Source organism: Eschrichtius robustus, chromosome 1 (assembly GCF_028021215.1).
Source record: "Eschrichtius robustus isolate mEscRob2 chromosome 1, mEscRob2.pri, whole genome shotgun sequence".
Taxonomy (NCBI): domain Eukaryota; kingdom Metazoa; phylum Chordata; class Mammalia; order Artiodactyla; family Eschrichtiidae; genus Eschrichtius; species Eschrichtius robustus.
In genome coordinates, this window is record NC_090824.1 from 89,505,513 (window position 1) to 89,526,368 (window position 20,856).

Below are 20,856 nucleotides of genomic sequence, written 5' to 3' on the forward strand. Positions count from 1 at the left end.
TTGGGTGAACACGAGGGAGGGAGGGGAATGACCAGTTGGAATCAGAAAGGGAGAGGTCAGGTCCACTTCACCATCCTCTCCCCACGCCCCTTCCACAAGCTGGACTTACCCAGGTGTTGCAGGTACTGCACTGTCCTCTCATGGCCTTTCAGAGGGGAATTCGCTTTCTTGGACTGGTCCACCAGCACCTGCAGAGCTGGCCACGAAGCCCAAGAATAAGGTCATGAGCCCCTTCCAGAAGGCGTATCTCCTTGGAGAGTCATCACACTGTAGGCAGTTTTTGGCAGGAAAGAGGTTTTTGCAGGAGGCCCCTTTGTCTTGTCACCAACCTTAAACCAGGCACCTACATGCTCTGCTCGTCTGTAGCCCTAGCACACCTTTCAAATCTTGTGATCACACAATACTTTGCCTAACTCGTTGGTTCTTTCCGTAGATCAAAGAAGTAGAAATGAAGAAAAAGTGATTAAAAGAGGGCCAGATCTCCTCCCTAGCTTCCCCTTCAGTAATCTTGTGAACAAACTGTGTGAACAAGATAGCATCTAAAGAAAAATCACAAGAAGTCAACAGGCCTGCACACAGTGGGGGATGGCCCCTATCTCAATGATTAACTGAGATTACTTCCCTTTTTCCCTTTAAAAGCTTTCGTGGTCGAGCAGAATCTTCAGAGGGGGCTTTTGGGGCACACTGAGTCCACCATCTCCCCAGACTGCCAGCACTCTCATTAAAAGCAACTTTCCTTTCTTACCAACATTTGTCACTCTCTCGTGTATTGATTTCCCAGCAGGGAGCAGCCGGACCCGATTCGGTTAACAACACCTCAGTCAAAATACAAGAGACCCTCCCAACCAAAGAAACCCCTCCTCCAGTCACCTTTCTCATGGAGCCCCTTCTTCTCGTACAGGATGATCAGTTCGCTGTACTTGTGAGCCTTCTTCAGCACGTGCTCACTCTCTTCGATGTGGCAGTGGTTGTTCTCCAGGCGCAGCAAGGGGGCCACCAGGGCCACGTTCGTCTGCAGAGGAGGCAGGATTTCAGCAGAAGCTGCTTCCTGGGGAGCCCGCCCCTTCCCCAGCCCCGGCCTGCTTCAGGCTGAAATGCCAGGGGTGTGACAAGCAAGAGACAGCAAACAACCCTTTGCCAGGACTACAGGTAGTACCTTGTAAAGCATTTATGCTCTTTCACACAACATGTTTCAAGGGTTTTTGGGGAGAGGGAGGGTAAAGAAAGGGGAAATTTTCTTTGAGGGAAATACTGTCCCTGTTCACCTCGTAGCACTAACCCCCATCTTAGCAGAGAAGACCAGCCCACTGTAAGATTCTGGGTCAACATCTCGCCGTATCCCCTCAATTCCAAGAAGCTCACAGACGTCAGGCCAAGAGTAGCTGGTTCCTGTCATCAAAGGCTTCACTCTTACCAGGGGCAGGGACCCCAGAGTAGGGGACTGTGGGGACCCGAGTGCTGGAGAACTCACATGGAGGTAGCACTTGAGCAGGGTGGTGTCAATGATTTGCAGCAGCTTCTTCTTGGATTTGATGGTAGGAGTGCCTTCCATGAGCGGGGAGGTGCTGGACTGGTGATCAGAGTCATTCAGCTTCTTGACCAATTGGCTTCGTTTCTGCCAAGGCCAAAAATGCAGGGTCAAGGCCAGCACTAAATCTTTCTTTATCACCCGAGCTACTAGGCAATTCCAAATACGTCTAAATCAGCTCACACCTACCCACCCTGATCCCACATTAGCATTCAATTTTTATCAGGGATCAAAATAGATGACCACCAAATCACCAGACACAGTGACAATTATCTACTGAGTATTTACTACAGACCAGGCACTATGCCAAGCACTTTACATATTATCTTATTGTAAACCTACAACAGATGCAGGTAATATTAGCCCCATGTTATCAGTGAAGAACCTAAGGCACAGATATTAGATACCTCCTAAGTGGCAGAGGCAGATTTCAAATTAGGGTCTGATTCCAAAGCCCGCGTTCCTTTCCTTTTTTAAATCAACTTTATTGAGGTATAAGTTATATACAATAAAATGCACCCCTTAAAAAGTATACTATCAGATGCGTTTTGACAGATATATACATGCATGTAACCACCACCCCAATCAAGGAACAAAACATTTCTGTTACCCCTGGAAGTTCCCTTGTGCTCTTCCCAAAGAATCTCACCCACCCTCTACCCCCACTGATCTGATTTCTATCACTAGAGACTACTTGTCCCCTGTTCTCAAACTTCCTATAAACGGAATCATCCAGTTTGTACTATTTTGCGTCTGGCACGCCCATGGTCTTATTTGTTCTACCAACTCTCTGGCACAATGCTCATGTCAGTTACCTCCATACATTCCAAGCTCAGTGGAGAAGGCCAGGGAAAAAGGTATGCTTGGAGTCCCCTAAAGCTAAGATGTTGAAAATAGAGGGTCTTCTGTGATGCCACACGCTTGGGAGACTTTCTGCCCCGGGAACCTTTTTTTCACTTGGCTCATGGGGTGTGCAGTATGCAGACAGAGGCAAGTTTCTGTGCTCCTTGAAGGCTGCCAGCCACCCCTGGAGCCCAATGTCAAGGAGGTGCCAAGGCAATGGATGCCTGACCGGACCTGTGGGACACCCACTGACCCAGAAGCAGGTGATGGCAAGCTGGCTTACAATTTTCCTAGCAATACTTCTCATGCCCATCCAGAGGACCCCTTACAAAGGTCAGCAGAACACTTCTGGGAAAAAATTTATTAAGTTCTCTGACTCTGAGTGGGTGCACAGGAAATAAATAATAACCTTCTGCACAGAAATGCAGGGTTCAGAGGCTTCAATGGAGACATTAGTTTTAGTGCTGACATGAAAATTTCACTTATCTGCCCATAACAGTAAATTGAAAATAATTTAAGTCTAAATACTCCCCCTAAAAAAAACATGTTATAGAAGAATATTTAATGACAGGGAAGGACTTTCCTAATATGTGGCTAAATGTTTTAAAAGTAAGCTATAAAACAATATATAGCTTGATATCCATTTGTAATAAGTAAACCAATATATAAATAAACAAAAATTATTCACAAGTACAAATAAAAGTCTGGAAGGACAACACTAAAATGTTAGTTAATTTTCTCTGGGTGGTAGAGCTATAGGTGATTTTTATTTTTGTTTTATACTTTTCTGTGTTTTCCAAGTTTGCTGCATAGAGCAGGTATTTTTTCCAAAAGTATATATGTTCCCAAAAAGTTTGTTTTAAAAAATGTATTCTTTTCTATCAACCAAACTTTTCTTTTTAGTTCCTATAATAGCTTAGTGTGAATTTACCATGAACTGAATGTGTTTCCTGGCATCAGGATTTGGCAAAAAAGAGCTCAATAATATTGTTAAGCAGGGGGATGAAGCAGAAAAAAATGTGCCCCCCCAGACTTCGATAGTGTTCATTTACGGAATACCTGTGGCATTATAGAAGGCCCCCAGTTCCCTGCCATAGAGAAGCAGGTACTGGAACTTCCAGGTAAACTCTTCCATATACTTCTGTATATACCTACCTGTGTCAGGTAGTCAATCAGAGCTAAGTGAGCCTTCTCCAACTCAGCCCCAGAGAGCACAGGCAGTGGGTTAGGATACTGTAGCTGCTTCCTGTAGTCTGTGGGTAGCAGGTCTGGGTACAGGCCCATCACATGTGTAGGATCTACATGGAAGGTAAACATGATTCCCCAGAAAGGAACACAGCAATTTAAGGATAAACAAAAACAAGACTAGTACTACAGCAATAAAAGTTCCAGACTGACTTCTTAAAAGGAATGACTCTTGGGGCTTTCCTGGTGGCGCAGTGGTTAAGAATCCACCTGCCAATGCAGGGGACATGGGTTTGAGCCCTGGTCCGGGAAGATCCCACATGCCGAGGAGCAACTAAGCCCGTGCACCACAACTACAGAGCCTGCACTCTAGAGCCCACAGGCCACAGCTACTGAGCCTGTGTGCCACAACTACTGAAGCCCGCTCGCCTAGAGCCCGTGCTCTGCAACAAGGGAAGCCACCGCAATGAGAAGCCTGCGCACCACAACGAAGAGTAGCCCCCACTCGCCTCAACTAGAGAACGCCGGCACGCAGCAACAAAGACCCAATGAAGCCAAAAAGAAAAATATATATAACTAAATAAAATAAAATTAAAATTAAAAAAAGAGAAAGGAATGACTCTTAAGTTCATAAAAACTTGAGCTATACACATATAGTTTGAGCACTAAAACATTACAAAAATGGCATGACTATATTCTAAGACATATACAGAATTAGAATTGAAAATTCATTAACTTGCTAAAAGTAGGGGAGAAAAGAATTTCCCAAGGAAAAACTGATAGGACATTGAAGCTGAAAAAGATCAATAGACTTACTAATAAAAAGCATATATATGTCAAAAAAGGAATAGTAGTAAAACAAAAACACCAGGCAACAGGCTAGGGAATATGTTTGCAGCATATATGGCAGAGGCTAATAGGTTGATTATATAAAACTAATTCACACAGATTGGTTTAAAAAAACATGGGATTTCATTTGATTAATGGGCAAAAAACATAAATAACTGACAAGAGAAGAATATAAATAAGGGGGAAAATGTTCTGCTACATTATCAAAGTGGTATACATTAAAAATGTCAAAGAGGTGACATCTTTATATCCATTTAATTAGTTAAAAAATTATTTTTATATGCTACAACCCAGTGCTTACAATATTGTGAAACTGAATCACTCTTATACTGCTAAGGCAAAAATATTGCTACCTCAACAAGGAAAAAAGCACCTGGACCAACTAATCCCACTTTTAGGAGTGTATCCTCAGAAAACAATCCAAAATATGGGGGGAGGGCCAGGTCAGTGCACCCAGGGAAAAACCCCAGTCAGTGCCCACTCCAGCCCCAGCCAGCCTGCCAAAGCCACCCAGCATATGCAGTCTACGCAAGGGACGCTCCGACACAAGGCCACACCTTCAAGACCAGGAGAGGAACTGTCTTGCCTAATTCAATGAGAGTAAAAGCTGACTCTTTGAAAAGATAAACAAAACTGATAAACCTTTAGCCAGACTCATCAAGACAAAAAGAGAGAGGGCCCAAATAAATAAAATCAGAAATAAAAGAGGAGAAGTTACAACCAATACCAGAAATAAAATCAAGCATAAGAGACTACTATGAACAATTACACACCAACGAACTGGGAAACCTAGAAGAAATGAGTAAATTCCTAGAAACATACAATTGTCCAAGACTGAATCAGGAAGATATGGAAAATCTGAACAGACTCATTACTAGTAATGAAATTGAATCAGTAATCCAAAAATTCCAGGACCAAACAGCATCTTGGGGGAATATTACTAAACATTTAAAGAAGAGTTAGACATTTCCTAGCTAAAGAATACCTATCCTTCTCAAACTAGTCCAAAAAACTGAAGAGGAAGGAACACTTCCAAACCCATTATATGAAGTCCACATTACCCTGATACCAAAACCAGACAAAGACACTACAAAAAAAGAAAATTACAGGCCAATATTGCTGACGAACATAAATGTAAAAATCCTTAGCAAAAGATTAGCAAAGCAAATTCAACAATACATTAAAAGGATCATAAACCATGGTCAAATGGGGTTATTCCAAGGATCCAAGGATGGTTCAATATCCACAAATTGATCAGCGTGATACAACACATTAACAAAACAAAGAATAAAAATGTCATCATCATTTCAATAGATGCAGAAAAAGCATTTGACAAAATTCAACATCCATTTATGATTAAAAAAAAAACCCACAAATCTCGTAACAAAGTGAGTACAGAGGGGACATATCTCAACATAATAAAGGCCACACATGACAAGCCCACAGCTAACAGCATACTCAATGGTGAAAAGCTTCTTCAAGATCAGGAAGAAGACAGGGATGCTCATGCTTGCCATTTTTATTCAACATAATATTGGAAGTCCTAGCCACAAGCAATAAAACAAGAAATAGAAATAAAAGGCATCCAAATTGGAAGGGAAAAAGTAAAACTGTCACTATTTGCAGGTGACATGATACTATATATAGAGAGCTCTAAAGACTCTACCAAAAAACTATTAAAACTAATAAATGAATTTGATAAAGTTGCAGGATACCAAACATACAGAAATCTGTCACATTTCTATACACAAATAACAAACTATCAGAAAGAGAATTGTTTTTAAAAATCCTACTTTCAATTGTATCGAAAAGAATAAAATACCTAGGAGTAAATTTAACCAAGGAGGTGAAAGACTGATACTCTGAAAACTATAAGACATTATGCAAGAAATTGAAGATGACATAAATACAGCTGACCCTTGAACAGTGGGGGGGTTAGGGATGCCAACTCCTGCCCTTGCACAGTGGAAAATCCACATATAATCCTACAGTTGGCCCTCCATACCCACAGTTCTGCCTCTGTGGATTCAACCAACTATAGACTGTGTAGTACTGTAGTACATATTTATTGGAAAAAAAATCCATGTATACGTGGACCCACCCAGGTCAAACCCACGTTGTTCAACGGTAAATGGAAAAAAATATCATGCTCATGAATTGGAAGAATTAATATTTGTTAAAATGTCCACACCACCCAAATCAATCTATAGTTTCACCGAAATCCCTATCAAAATACCCATAGCAATCCTGAGAACGAAGAACGAAGCTGGAGGTATCACACTCACTGATTTCAAACTATAAAACTACAGTAATCAAAACAGTATGGTACTGGCACAAAAACAGACACATAGATCAATGGAACAGAGTAGAGAGCCCAGAAATAAGCCCACACTTATATGGTCAATTAATCTATGACAAAGGAGGCAATACTATACAATGGGGAAAAGATGCCTCTTCAATAAATTATGTTGGGAAAATTGGGCAGCTACATGTAAAAGAATGTAGCTTACACCATTTTCTTACACCAAAATACAAAATAAACAATAAATACAATCCAAAAATAAACTCAAAATGGATTAAAAACTTAAAATGTAAGACCTAAAACCATAAAACTCCCAGAAGAAAACACAGGTACTATGCTCTTTGAATTGGTCTTAGCAGTATTTGGATCTGTCTCCTCAGGCAAGGGCAACAAAAGCAAAAGTAAACAAATGGGACTACATCAAACTAAAAACCTATTGTACAGTGAAGGAAACCATCAACAAAACATAAAGGCAACCTACCGAATGGGGGAAGAGATTTTCAAATGCTATGTCTGATAAGGGGTTAATATTCAAAATATATAAAGAATTCATACAACTCATTATCAAATCAACACAGTCCAATTAAAAAATGTGCAGAAGACCTAAATAGACACTTTTCTAAAGAAATCATACAGATGGCCAACAGGCGCATGAAAAGATGCTCAACATCACTCATCATCAGGGAAACGCAAATCAAAACCATAATGACGTATCACCTCACACCTGTTATAATGGCTATTAGCGGGACTTCCCTGGTGGTGCAGTGGTTAAGAATCCGCCTGCCAAGGCAGGGGACACGGGTTCGAGCCCTGGTCCGGGAGGATCCCACATGCCGCGGAGCAACTAAGCCCGTGTGCCACAACTACTGAGCCTGCACTCTACAGCCCGCGAGCCATAACTACTGAAGCCCACGTGCCTAGAGCCCGTGCTCCACAACAAGAGAAGCCACCGCAATGAGAAGCCCACGCACTGCAACGAAGAGTAGCCCCCAGTTGCCGCAACTACAGAAAGCCGGCGCACAGCAACGAAGACCCAACGCATCCAAAAAAGAAAAAAAAAAAAAGAATGGCTATTACCAAAAAGACAAGAAATAACAAGTGTTGGTGAGAACGTGGAGAAAAGGGAACACTTATGCACTGTTGGTGGGAATGTAAATTGGTGCAGCCACTATGGAAAACAGTATGGAGGTTCTTCAAAAAATTAAAAATAGAACTACCATACAATCTAGCAATTCCACTTCCGGGTATTTATCCAAAGAAAATAAAAACACTAATTCAAAAAGACATATGCATGCTAATGTTCACTGCAGCATTATTTTTGCCAAGACATGGAAGCAACCTAAGTGCCCATCGATACATGAATGGGTAAAGATGTGGCATATATATATACACACACAATGGAGTATTAGTCATAAAAAGGAATGAAATTTGCCATTTGCAACAACATGGATGGACCTAGAGGGTATTACACTGTGTGATAGATTTTTTCATCCGAATTGGCTCATGTGCAGCTGGTAAGTGGGAGAATGGTGTAGGTATGAGGCAAAAGTTGTTTTGGTTGGTATGCAATTTTCCCCAGCTTGTTAATGTTTTGAAGTGACCAGGGGCACGCTTTCTTACAATTAATGAGAAACCTTAACTTATACAGGAAGATCTAAAGAAAAGAGCTGAAAATCCTATAAAAGTGCCCTCTTTTAGTGCAAGTAATGGCTGATTAGTAGCTTCAAAAACCACTATACTTTCTACTAAGTTAAGCCATCTGGGGAAGATGAGAGTAAAAATGAAGCAAAGATGTTTCCTCCCCATTAATTGTTTTGGAGGTCTCATAAAGAAGCCTGCACCCAGGATCAGATTTTTTACTTTGATGAAACTAATTTCTATTAGAAGCAAATGTTCTCAAAGATCTTATCTCAAAAGAGAAAGCACAGCCCCAGAGTTTAAGGTAGCAAAGGACTATCATGCTGGGTACCAAAAACAGTGGGAATTTCATTTTAGTAGGATAGTTATTTTTATTAGTGTTCCAGTTACAAAGCTGCCTAGGATTTGAGTGGTCTGCTCCAATGTTATTTGCCCCTTAAGTCCTGTTATTTTTCATATTTGTTATAGAATATAAGGTTCTGCAGGACCACATTCAAGGCATTACAGCAAAAATGCCTGTACCTCGATACGTATAAAAAAGGGCACCCTGGGTGCCACATGAATATTCTGGCCATTGTAAGGGATCTAGCCTCCCTACTGTAAGCAAATAAAGGGACATGCTATTAATATATCAGTCTCATGTGTCAGGGTCAGTCTGTCACTAGTGGTCTGATGATCTCTGGATATACTAAGAATATCCACTATAGGACCTAAGGACCAGTCCTTAGATTGAAGTCAGTCAATGGAGATGCTGCTCAAAAGGCCCCGAAGGCCCAGTCAATAGCCAGCTGCCCCCAGACCACATCACCACCAGCACTTACCTCCTGCTGCTGGTAAGGGTCCACTTGTGCCTTATCTTCCCTACTAGACTGCTCTTTGAAAGCAGAATTCCTGTCTGATTACTGTTGCTTGGGGCCCAGCAGAATGCACTGCACTCTCTTAAGAGCTCAGTATATATTTGTGGAGTGAACAAGTTAAAAAGTAGTAGCTTCATTGGGATTGATTTTAAAGTTCAAGTATTGCTGGTACATGGAAAAAGGGTCAAGTTGTTACAGCAGTTCTAGCTTATTATTCCAGTGTCTTCCCAAAGAGCTGGTGGCATACTGAAAACAAACGCCCCAACTGAGTTCACTCAGACGAAGGATGGTAAATATTTATCAATTTCAGGGTACCCAGCTTCCATCCTCCTTCTTAAGAGCAAACTATTTCATTTTGGTGAGCTCCTTCTTCCAGACCATGTGTAGTCTTGGTGGGAGAATAGTTCAGGCACCTATCTTTGCCTTTAGAAGCAGAGTGTAGCCACAACCTCCTTTCCCACCCCTAGGACAGTGAGAAGGAGTGAGACCATGACCTAATCCTGGCCAATCAGATCCCTTTGATCTTGAGAAATTGGTTAAAGGATGACAAGCAGTATGGCACACATCAACATATATCCAGTCCTACGTGCTTCTTTTATGTAATGCTGATACTCCTCCATCATGAGGTGGGGTCTGTGTTCCCTTGCCTTGAACTTGGAGAGCCCTTGTAAATCAATAGAATACAGGAGAAGTGACCATCATAAAAGGCACTGAGGCTTCCACCTAGGCCTCCTGGATCACTCACTCCAGGAAAAGCCAGTCACTCTGCACGAGGACGCTCAAGCAACCCTATGGAGATACCCACTTGGACAAGAACTGAGGCCCCCAGCCCATAACCAGCACCAACATGTGACCTATGAGAGTGAGCCACCTTGGAAGTAGATCCTCTAGCCTAGTCAAGACTTCAGACCAAGGTAGCCCAGCCAGTATACAACTGCAACCACACGAGAGACCCCAAGCAAGAACTGCCCAGCTGAGCACTTCCCCAATTCCTAAGCAACAGATACCAAGAGAGATAACAGACGATTTGTTATTTTAAGTCACCAACTTTTGGGATAATTTGCTACATGGCATTAGACAGCTAATACAAGCTGATGGGGGCAACTTTTATTGAGGATGCAACAACAGGGGAGGTGGTGGCAGTAACAGCTAAGGAAGTGGCTGTGCCGGTGGAGGACTGCCCCGGCTGTCCTGGCTACAAAGGGATTACTGTCCAGCTTCCTATTTCCTGCTGGGAGGTCCTCCGGAGCAACCTTGGTTCCTACTATTCCCAAGCCTGGTCCCCCATTCATTTGGTAGGCTCCTCCACCTGCCATTCCCTTAATATTCCAACAAGCCATGCTTAATTTAACCAGATACTGTTTGAATTCTCCAGAATTGGTCTTTACTGCTCACAACCAAGAACCTTAACTGATACAGGGAGTTACCACAGTTTATTATTGGCCAAGGTCAAGGGAAGATGGAAAAAAGGTAAACAAAGAGGAGGCGATAGAGAGTCAAGCCAAGTATATATAGATTGATTGATCTAAATTAAGCAAAAATGGAATATACCCAAATGAAAAATTTAATAATAATAACAGCAAACACTTACCTGGCATTTATTAAGTACCACACACTGTTCTAAGCACTTTCCTGTTCTAAGCACTTGACATAATCTTCACTGCCACACTGTGAGGTGAGTAGTAGTATTCTCCCTGTTTTGCAGAGGAGAAAACTGAAGCAGAGAGAGTCCAGTCTGGCTGAGGTCAGGCAGTCTGACTCCAAAGTACCTGCTCCTCATCACAATGCTCTAGTGTCTAGAGAGCTTTTAGGACACTGAGAAAAGAAAGGGATTTGCAGCACTGCCCTACGTGGCTCTTAAAAATGACCTACAGGTGGGACTTCCCTGGTGGTGCAGTGGTTAAGAATCCGGCTGCCAATGCAGGGGACACGGGCTCGATCCCTGGTCTGGGAAGATCCCACAAACTGCGGAGCAACTAAGCCTGTGTGCCACAACTACTGAGCCCACGCGCCTAGAGCCCGAGCTCTGAACAAGAGAAGTCACTGCAGTGAGAGGCCCATGCACCGCAACGAAGAGTAGCCCCCGATTGCCGCAGCTAGAGAAAAGCCCACCTGCATCAACGAAGTCCCAACGCAGCCAAAAATAAATAAATTAAATTAATAAATTAAAAAAAAAATGGCCTACTGTTGAATCCTACTAAGTTCAGGCCAGTGACTTCTGTCTAGAACAGCAGTCAATAACCACTAGATGATCAAACACACATGTGTTGACTTGAATGCCTTTCTGTTACCTTCCTCTAATGGCAAAGGCAAAGCATCCCGGAAAACTGGAAGTCTGTATATGTAGGTGAGACCAGAGTCATAAGATCAGGACTGTAAATATGTAGCCACATGGCCACCCACAGGATCCTGTTAGGTACGAGGATCAATTTAGATGAGAGTAAAACTTTCCCCATTCTCAGAAGTCTGGTGTCATTTCTCCCCATCCTTTCCAGTTCCCCCTCCCTCGATTTAGTTCCTTATCCCTAGGCCATACCCACTTGTTACCTGTGCCAAGTTTAGCAAAGACCTGCATGGACTCATCAAAACGCTTCTGGCAGAAGAGGTTGAAGGCATACAAGTTCTTGATGTGATGGATCTGTTGCTGTTTTTCACTGTCGGAATCATCTTTCATTTCCTGATAAGAGAATATAATAGGTAGGAGCTCACTCACTCAACAAATATTTATTCAGTATACACCAGGTATCAGACAATACCCTGAAACATGCTATGCCCTCACAGACTGCCCTTACATTCTAATCATAAGTCACTGTGCAATTAAAATACCATAGGGTTTCTACAAAATACCTGACCAGTACTCCTGAAAACTGTCAGGGTCATGAAAAACAAGGAAAGACTAAGAAACTGCCACAGATCAGAGGACACTAAGAATGCATGACAGCTAAATACAATGTGATTTCTGGATTTGAACCTGGAACAGAAAAAGGGACGTTACTGGAAAAACTTGGTGAAATCTGAATAAAGTCTAGCGTTTAGTTTAAAAACAAAAAATCAAAACAAAACAGGGTGAGTGATGATAGAAGCACATGGGTAGGGTATTCAGTCTAGTGTGAGCAGTGGGTCCAGGAAGGCTCCCAGGAGGAATGTAAACTGAGACACAAAGGATGAGCTGGAGTTGGCCAGGCGAGGCTGGCAGGTGACAGAGAGGGGATTCCAGGCCAAGAGGACAGCACGTGTGCGCAGGGCCCTAAAATGACAGAGAGAACATGGCCTGCTCAAGGAATGAAAGACGTTTAACATAGCTGGCACAGTTGGGAAAGGTCCTGTTCACAGTAAAAGCCAAATAAATAGAGCCACTTATTACCTCTGTTTCTTCCTTTAACCTTTTTCCCCCTTGTATCCTTTTAAACCAATCTTTGCCACATTTAATTTCTTCCTTCGAAATGTCTCTCCATGTCAACTATACCCCAATTTTTTTAAAAAAAGGTCTCTCCATGTTTTCCCTTCTTTTCTTTTCCTCTTCTATTGCGTTCACCCTAGTCCAGGCCATCATCAGCATGTCGCCACGCTTGGGCTAAGCTCTCCTGCTTGGTGTTTTAAAGGCTCTCAAAGCCAGGCACAGCCTCCTTAGCTAGGTTATTCCCAGACATTCAAGCCACACCCTACATGCCAGTCAGGATGGGCTCCAAGCATCCTGGAAATACTTGTTTCCACACTTGTTTTCACTTCTTTAACTTCCTCGGGCTCTGTAACTCTCCCTGTTTCCTGCTCCTGCTCCTACCTATGCTTAAAAGGTCCAACCTTAGGATGCCTTTTCCAGCCCAAAGCAAAGTTTAGTACATAACTGCCCTCTGAAAGTTTCATGTATGTTCTCTGATTAATTTAAATAAAAGACAGGTTCCTCAAGAGCTAAGATGATATCAAGCAACCTTCTTTCGTCATAGAGCAGAACACCTAGTAAGTACAAGCCTAGTAAAGAGAAGGGAAAATGGAAACCCACTTCCATCTTCTCTACTGAAGATTAAACAGACAACCTGCAGCAGGAAGATCATTGGAAAGACCTAAGGCCTTCCTTTTAAGAAAAACAGATACTAAAAAAAGCTATATGCTACATAATACCCTTTTTATAAAGTTCAAAAACTAAATACATATTCAAGCACACAAATATATATGAAAGATTAAACAAAAAAATTTTAAGGGCACGATAAACACAAAGGTAGGATAATGGCTGTGTCTGGAGGGTAGGCAGAGGGATAGGATGGGGAGGGACATATAGGTTACGTAAGTTATTTTTGGGGGGTAGGATGGTGGGTTCATGGGTATCATTATTTTAAAAATGAAAATAAAATAATTTAGAGCAATAGATGAGTGGGGAAAAAAATAGTAAGATGCTAAAATTAAATGGCCCAAGACAGAAACAATCCATGGTATATTAAATGTGTCTAACTACTAAGATTGGATTTTTGTTTTATATCTAGAACTTATACACCCAAAATAAATGGTGCTCTTCAAAAGTATCTACCATATAGAATTATAAATTATAAATTATTATATGTATTTATAAATTATAAATTATTATATGTATTCCAAAATTTGTGCCCACTGTTTTCCTTTCAGAAGTAATTTATAAGATACTCTGAAAACTAAGTTTTCCTACTATTATCTTCAAAAAACCTCTTCTCTTTTACCAAATTAGCACTGTCCAGTTTAATGACTAAGAGAGGCTTGGAATGACTTTTAGTTGTCTCATAAAATCAAATCCACAGGCTTCCCTGGTGGCACAGTGGTTGAGAATCTGCCTGCCAATGCAGGGGACACGGGTTCGAGCCCTGGTCTGGGAAGATCCCACATGCCGCGGAGCAACTAGGCCCGTGAGCCACAGTTACTGAGCCTGCGTGTCTGGAGCCTGTGCTCCGCAACAAGAGAGGCCGCGACAGTGAGAGGCCCGTGCACCGCGATGAAGAGTGGCCCCCGCTTGCCGCAACTAGAGAAAGCCCTCGCACAGAAACGAAGACCCAACACAGCCAAAAATAAATAAATTAATTAATTAATTTAAAAAAAAATCAAATCCACCCTTTAGAGATGACAATAATCACCACTGGGGATGTTTAAAAGAATAAGAGAAGACTTGAAAGTCAGTCTCCAAGAAGCGTTTTGGCAATGAGAGCATCACTGAAAGAACAGTATGGTCACTACTTTGCTGTGAGTAACACCCCATGAGTAACATCCCATCCATTCAAGAAGAGTGAGTCTTGTAACTGCAGCCCTGCTGAATGCAGCAACCTGAGGCTGGTTCAGAATACCTAAAGAAGGCCTGCTTACCCAAGCCCAGGAGACGACTGGTGAAAGGGATTTTGAGAGGCCCTGTAGTTGTTGCATTCAACCACACTGTAATCTTGACAGTTTTGACTGTTATTTTAATGTTAGCATTGTCTTTAATTTTTCAAGGCCATACCATATCTATTAAATTATTTTACTGTCCTATTAATTCTATGAAATACTATTAGTATAATTGGCATTCATTCTACATTTGACAGGTAAGCAAACTGAGATAGTGAAATCATTTAGAGTCACATAGATATCTTATGGCAGGGTCAGATCCTGAATCCAAGCCCCCTGACTTTCAGCTCTGTGTTTATTCCTCCAGTCCAAACTAAATATGAACATCTAAACTAAAATCCGCTACTCTGGAGAACAATGAGGAAGGCCCATTTCTCACACCCAAATCTCAGAAACAAGACTTACTGCAAGCTGCAGAGCCAATTCAAATTGCTTGTCCTGGAGAAGCTGTTGGATTTGGGTTGCCATGGGGACTGGAATGAGTCTCCAAACAAAATGGTTGCTGGCCACATAGATAATGTTTGATCTGGAGACAGGAGTAAGAGGATTAGCAAAAGAGCGCTGGCTTTATGATGACACAGATGACTTTAAAGCTTTGCAATAATATGGCAGCTACAGTCAAGAAAGAAATTCCTTACCCTCCTGAGGTAATGAAACGGGGCCTTTGCAATTCAATGCTCTGGACCAGAAGCCTTGGCTCAAATGTCCGGATCTCCACATATCGAGGCAACACTGCAATGATGTAGGGAGGCTGGTGCTCTGCACAAGAGAGAACATCTTGAGTTGTGCTTCTGCTCTAAGCCTTTAGGGTTATGGACTGTTTCAGCTTCTCAGTTCTAAGCTGCACTTGGATCTCCAAATGGTCCACTAGTCAAATACCAAGCCAGGATCCTACACTGTGATATACAAAGAAAAAAAAAAAATGTTTGTCTCAGTGATGCTAAATCTCCTGCACAAAAAGGATGCATCCAGCTTTGCTCAGAGGGACCTGACTCCACTCCTACTGTTTCCCCGAGAGAACTGGGTGAAAGCGTCACTGGCTCCTTTCTCATCCGTCACAAAGCCAGGCCAGACGAAGGCCAGCTGCAGCTCCCCTAACAACGAGTCAGTGGGAGAACAAGATTACATAACTTCTTCATTCTCTTAGGAAAGCAAGAGGAGGGCAACTTTTTTTTTTTCCCCTAAAATTATGCTAGAGAAAGAGATCCACATTTCTGTCCAATGTTGTTTCTGCTTGAGATTTTCACAGCGAAAAGATGCAGAACTCCACCTAATGCTCAATGGTTCACAGAGAAGGCAGCTGGATGGCATTCTCGGTGTAGCCATTTTCTTACATGAGGTAACTAGTGTGTCAAATTTATAAAAACAGAAAGTAGAATGGTGCCAAGGGCTGAAGGAGGGGAAAATGGGTTCTTGTTTAATAGGTACAGAGTTTTAGTTTCACAAGATGAAAAAGTTCTGAAATATGCTGCACGACAATGTGAATATACATAACACTACTGAACTGTGCACTTAAAAATGGTTAAGGTCAAATTGAAGGATAAAAAACCATATGATAATCTCAGCAGATGCAGAAAAAGCTTTCAACAAAATTCAACACCCATTTACGAGAAAACTCTCCAGAAAGTAGGCGTAGAGGGAACTTACCTCAACATAATAAAGGCCATAGATGACAAACCCACAGCCAACATCGTTCTCAATGGTGAAAAACTGAAACCATTTCCTTTAAGATTAGGAACAAAACAAGGCTGCCCACTCTCACCACTATTATTCAACACAGTTTTGGAAGTTTTAGCCACAGCAATCAGAGAAGAAAAAGAAATAAAAGGAATCCAAATTGGAAAAGAAGAAGCGAAGCTGTCACTGTTTGCAGATGACATGATACTATACATAGAGAATCCTAAAGATGCTACCAGAAAACTACTAGAGCTAATCAATGAATTTGGTAAAGTAGCAGGATATAAAATTAATGCACAGAAATCTCTTGCATTCCTATAAACTAATTATGAAAAATCTGAAAGAGAAATTAAGGAAACACTCCCATTTACCACTGCAAAAAAAAGAATAAAATACCTAGGAATAAACCTACCTAAGGAGATAAAAGACCTGTATGCAGAAAACTATATGACACTGATGAAAGAAATTAAAGATGATAGAAACAGATGGAGAGATATACCATGTTCTTGGATTGGAAGAATCAACATTCCGAAAATGATTATACTACCCAAAGCAATCTACAGATTCAATGCAATCCCTATCAAATTACCAATGGCATTTTTCACAGAACTAGAACAAAAAATTTCACAATTTGTATGGAAACACAAAAGACCCCAAATAGCCAAAGCAATCTTGAGAAAGAAAAACGGAGCTGGAGGAATCAGGCTCCCTGACTTCAGACTACACTACAAAGCTACAGTAATCAAGACAATATGGTACTGGCACAAAAACAGAAATATAGATTGATGGAACAGGATAGAAAGCCCAGAGATAAACCCATGCACATATGGTCACCTTATCTTTGATAAAGGAGGCAAGAATATACAATGGAGAAAAGACAGCCTCTTCAATAAGTGGTGCTGGGAAAACTGGACATCTACATGTAAAAGAGTGAAATTAGAACACTCTCTAACACCATACACAAAAATAAGCTCAAAATGGATTAAAGACATAAATGTAAGGCCAGACACTCTAAAACTCTTAGAAGAAAACATAGGAAGAGCAGTCTTTGACATAAATCACACCAAGATCCTTTTTGACCCACCTCCTAGAGAAATGGAAATTAAAACAAAAATAAACAAATGGGACCTAATGAAACTCAAAACCTTTTGCACAGCAAAGGAAACCATAAACAAGACGAAAAGACAACCCTCAGAATGGGAGAAAACATTTGCAAACGAAGCAACTTACAAAACATTAATCTCCAAAATATACAAGCAGCTCATGTAGCTCAGTATCAAAATAACAAACAACCCAATCCAAAAATGGGCAGAAGACATAAATAGACATTTCTCCAAAGAAGATATACAGATTGCCAACAAACACATGAAAGGATGCTCAACATCACTAATCATTAGAGAAATGCAAATCAAAACCACAAAGAGGTATCACCTCACACTGGTCAGAATGGCCATCATCAAAAAGTCTACAAACAATAAATGCTGGAGAGGGGGTGGAGAAAAGGGAACCCTCTTGCACTGTTGGTGGGAATGTAAATTAATACAGCCACTATGGAGAACAGTATGGAGGTTCCTTAAAAAACTAAAAATAGAATTACCATATCACACAGCAATCCCACTACTGGGCATATACCCTGAGAAAACCATAATTCAAAAAGAGACATGTACTACAATGTTCACTGCAGCACTATTTACAATAGCCAGGATATGGAAGCAACGTAAGTGTCCATCGACAGATGAATGGATAAAGAAGATGTGGCACATATATACAGTGGAATATTACTCAGCCATGAAAGGAAATGAAATTGAGTTATTTGTAGTGAGGTGGATGGACCTAGAGTCTGTCATACAGAGTGAAGTAAGTCAGGAAGAGAAAAGCAAATACCGTATGCTAACACATATATATGGGATCTTAAAAAAAAAAATGGTTCTGATGAACCTAGGGGAAGGATAGGAATAAAGACGCAGACATAGAGAATGGACTTGAGGACGTGGGGAGGGGGAAGGGTAAGATGGGACGAAGTGAGAGAGTTGCACTGACATATATACATTACCAAATGTAAAATAGATAGCTAGTGGGAAGCAGCTGCATAGCACAGGGAGATCAGCTCTGTGGTTTGTGACCACCTAGAGGTGTGGGATAGGGAGGGTGGGAGGGAGATGCAAGACGGAGGGGATATGGGGATATATGTATACACATAGCTGATTCACTTTGTTATATAGCAGAAACTAACACAACATTGTAAAGCAATTATACTCCAATAAAGATGTAAAAAAAAAAAAGAAAAAATGGTTAAGGTGAAAGATTTTATGCTATGTGTTTTTTTTAACCACAATTAAAAACAGAATTTTTTTTAAAATTAGTAAAAAATGAACCACTAGATGGCATAATTATCATATAAAAATGTAACCTCAAAGAATATATTTATAAGAATAGTTTCTTAGTGTGACTAACTTGCTATAAATTTATTTTCCTCATTACTTATTTTCAGATAAAAAGTTTTTCATATTATATTCACAATTTATACTCTAAATGAATAGTACAATAAAATTTCAAAGCCAGAAGGGAACTGAGAAATGAGGAAAAACTAAGGCCTTAGTAATACCTTCATCAGTTTGAATGCTATTGTTGTTATTATGTTGATATTTTTCATCTTACCAAAAAATAAAAGTTAATAGCATGTTTTTTTTGTACTGGATTCTTTTTTTATGCTGACCTCATTTTAAAAAAGCGATTACAATTTTCTTTCATGTTAATATGTATAACTATGTAAAGTTTCTCTGTCCTTTTAAAATCTGGCCCACTTTAATAAGGTCTAATTCAATAAAAGAAGTAACCTATACTAGAAACCCTTTTGGTTGTCATGTCTTATCATTTGTTCAGTCTCCCCAAGTCTTTGACAACAGAGACGGTCTGAATCTCTCTGTGTCTTCAAACTTGGCAGACTGGCTGGTGTCCAGCAGGCATGTAATGAATGGCGGACAATGACAGAAATTCATCAATCAGCAAGCATTTACTAAGAGGCTATGATGTTGCGGGCACTCTCGAAGTGGACCAAGACATGAGCCCAGAGCCCACAGAGCTCCTGCACGAGCAGAGGAGACAGACAACTCACTGCATCCAGTGGGACAGTGCGGCTAGCATGACGGAGAAACCTGCAAGGGCAGTGGGAGCACCCAGGGGGAAGTGACTAGTTCTGCCTGTGGGTCAGAGAAGCCTTCTGAGAGGAAGTGCCACTGAACGGGGGCCTTGTCATATGAGCAGCACGCTGCTGGGCAGACAAGAAAGGAAGAGGCAACAGCACAGATGAAGGCACAGGGATGGGGAGTCCTTTCAAAATGACTGGAGCCTGGGTGCAGTAGTGAAGAGGAGAGCAGAAATATAATCGAAGTCTATAAGAAGTTTAGTCTTCTTCCTGTCAGATGGTGTTCTCCCCTCCTACCCAGGAAGAATGTCCCCTCCCTCCATGTGTTAAGGCACAAAAATATTTTTGCGAAACACTGCCAAAGGGGCTGGGAACTAACAAAGGTCTTAAAACAGGGTCCCCACGCTGGGGAACCAGAAACCTACTTCCAGCATATTACACACAGCTTCATCTAGTCTACCAAGGCTCTTCTTCTGAAGGAAAACAAGGGTCCCTAGAATATCACGAAGCTTCTCGGGAAGCTCTTAACCCCCCCCACCCACGGCAAACTTGTGAATATACATAATCTTGAGTCCTATAAAATACTGTCCTTTTGATTTATCTTCCTTCTGGTCTATTCATCTCTAATCACCACCTGAATAACCACCAGAGAACATGATGCTTTTATCAATTCTACCGTTTAGGAATCTAATGGCCTCTGAGACCTTCGAGTGGGCCTCTAACAACTGGCCCCATCCTCATTCCTCCTTAATCCACACCACCTGTTTCAGCCAGGTCAGTCTCTGGAATGCCCTCTCACAAATCAGCATGTCTTCTGCATTTCTGCTCATTTTTCAAACTATTCTTTCTGCCTAAAATGAAAGCAATTTTTCTTTAAGCTAGATCCTGAACTCCTTGCCTGGTCTACTGCAATCTTAATGGAACTTCTTACTGATTAACTGAACAATGAACTTCCCCTTTCTCAACTACCAAATCTCAACTCATCCGATTTAATGCCTTAAGCAGGGCCTTGTTTCGTCTCTTTATGCAAGATGTAATCCTTGTCTCCCGAGCTAGAGCCCTTAAAGTCAGCATGTCTGTATGCCTCTCCACAGCGGTAACTAAAATGCTTACTCTTCTGACTAAAAATGAATTGCTGCCAGCGTGGTCATATGCTTCCAGGCAATATCAACGCAGAGAGCTGGAAGCCTGAGGCAGGTGTAGGAGCAGAAACACCTGATGTGTAGGACAGACACACCTGAACACACTCTGTGCCTCTAAGCTACAAAAACAAGAGCAGCAAGAACCCCCACATCAAAAACCTTTTGATGCTGAGTTATATGGATTATAGAACGAAGTAAAGAATTTCCACTAATTTCCAAACGTAGTCTTTTTGGCAGAGGACGCAAAACATTAAAAAGAAGGTAAAAGAAAAGGAACTAAGAGGTAAAAATAGTAGTAGTAGACAATCACCTCCTAATATGTACAATTCTGTTTACATTCTTCCCCTTCT

At 41.3% G+C, this 20,856-nt stretch overlaps 1 protein-coding gene across 1 annotated transcript in view; it reads right to left on the reverse strand.

Annotated features, from left to right (window-relative positions):
* Positions 1-20,856, reverse strand: part of VPS39 (VPS39 subunit of HOPS complex) — a 49,323-nt gene that overhangs the window by 8,279 nt on the left and 20,188 nt on the right. The window contains exons 9-15 of the mRNA XM_068549937.1: positions 15,181-15,301; positions 14,948-15,068; positions 11,750-11,879; positions 3,527-3,669; positions 1,472-1,615; positions 871-1,012; positions 110-196 (exon numbers count right to left, since the gene is read on the reverse strand). Of these exons, the coding sequence (XP_068406038.1) occupies positions 110-196; positions 871-1,012; positions 1,472-1,615; positions 3,527-3,669; positions 11,750-11,879; positions 14,948-15,068; positions 15,181-15,301 (888 nt within the window). The remainder of the gene's footprint in view (positions 1-109; positions 197-870; positions 1,013-1,471; positions 1,616-3,526; positions 3,670-11,749; positions 11,880-14,947; positions 15,069-15,180; positions 15,302-20,856) is intronic.